At 38.2% G+C, this 1,714-nt stretch overlaps 1 protein-coding gene across 2 annotated transcripts in view; it reads right to left on the bottom strand.

Moving 5' to 3' along the window:
• LOC116699063 (palmdelphin) overlaps positions 1-1,714 on the bottom strand; it is a 25,554-nt gene that overhangs the window by 2,229 nt on the left and 21,611 nt on the right. For both annotated transcript variants that reach the window (XM_032531442.1, XM_032531441.1), the window contains exon 8: positions 399-559. In XM_032531442.1, the coding sequence (XP_032387333.1) occupies positions 399-559 (161 nt within the window). The remainder of the gene's footprint in view (positions 1-398; positions 560-1,714) is intronic.

The following is a 1,714-nucleotide window of genomic DNA, read 5'->3' as shown; positions in this document are numbered from 1 at the left end:
GGGGGGTTGCAGGAGGGCTGGGTTCAGTAACAAACTAGCCCAATGAAGGTTTACTATTTACTGAAAACAATGACTACATAACATTAACAGATACATTTAGAAGAAATAACTATTTACAAATAGACTACTAGTCCATTTCAATCTGGTTGGTTTGTCAATTAAATGTTATTGTTTAGCAGACAAAATATTTCATATATGTAACCATACTATGTATTAACAATAAAAACAGAAAAAATTAGTCGCATGAGTCGTTGGAAAAAATACTTGCATTTGGTCGTAGCCTGGGCCCCTTGTACCAATTATTTGTGCTATTTTATATAAGTTTGGGGTTTTGTTTGTTTTTTATGAAGGTTATTTTGAAAAGTGTTACATAAATAAAGGTTATAATAAATGAATACCTCTTGTGAATTCAAGGCATAAACACACTTCCTGCCATCGTCGTAGACCTTGCGCCCGCTGTATTGCTCTAACTCCTCTGGAGGAACTGTTGCAGTAGAAAGCACCGTGCTCGTCCCAGTCAGCAGGTTTTTACGAACATTGATCTCCATGGCAAAGAGAGCTGGGACACAGAAGGAAGACAACCACAGTTATGTTGGTCAAACCTCATAGCTCTATAGTAACAACTGTATTCACCCGAAGTTCACACTTCAGTGAGAGTAGAAAGCATTCAGGCCCCTCCCAGATATCCAACCTCCATCATCAGCAGATAGTGAGCAGGTTTACATGTGCACTTCATTTCCTGGATAGGCTGTGTTCCATTTACCTCAGAAGGATGAGGCCAGAACTGGAAATGACGGTCACAGCCGAGTTGACTGTGTTGCAGTAACAAGTCGGAAAAGCGTTATATTTAAAGCACCCATATTAGGCTAATTTTCAGGTTCAATCATTGCATTTTGAGGCTGTACCAGAAAAGGTTTACATAGTTTCATTTTCAAAAAACATCATATTTTATATATATTTTGTTGTACCGCACATTGCTGCATATCCTGTTTTCACCCTGTGTGTTTGGGTCTCTACTTTAACTACAGTGTGAGCCATCTCACTTCTATACTATCTTTGTTGGGAGTTGCGCATGCTCAGAAACTAGGTAAGAATTACGTCCACATGTCCACAGACAGAAGTTGGACGGTAATCCCACTTCAAGGGCCGTTCCACTTAACATTTTCAACTAAGGAGGAACATTCTCACACTCTTGTTTCACAGGCTCATTATACCAGTACTGTCCATCTTTGTCTATCCGTCTATCATGTCGCCATGCAAAATACCAGATAATACGTTATCATCAACTGATATTGCTCACAATGGTTAACCTGGCTAGAGTCCCCCTAACCCGTTTTTCTGATTTGTAATTGAAATGCGTTTAACTCGGGGTGGCGTCCTTTTAAATTCTCACCTCTGATTTCTGAGGCAAATGGAACGCAACATTAGGTTCCGGTGTTTACAGTAAGATCATTTTGTGTTTGTCCATCTAAATCTTGGTAAACCCTAATCTTGGTTTTGAGAAAGCCAACAAGCAAGCTGCGGTACTGGAATGGAAACCAGTGTGTATTGTTAGTAGTTAAATTAATTCTTAATTTCTAAAGAGCTACAGTTGCAGAAATGTATGTTTGAAGTAGAGCCTGACCGATAAAGGATTTTAAGGTCGATAGCGATACAAATATTTGGTTATTTAAAAATCCGATATATATATATATATATATATATATATATATAT

Source organism: Etheostoma spectabile, chromosome 12 (genome assembly GCF_008692095.1).
Source record: "Etheostoma spectabile isolate EspeVRDwgs_2016 chromosome 12, UIUC_Espe_1.0, whole genome shotgun sequence".
NCBI classification, from domain to species: domain Eukaryota; kingdom Metazoa; phylum Chordata; class Actinopteri; order Perciformes; family Percidae; genus Etheostoma; species Etheostoma spectabile.
Note: the sequence above shows the minus strand (reverse complement) of the source record. Positions and strands in the feature narration are given on the sequence as shown.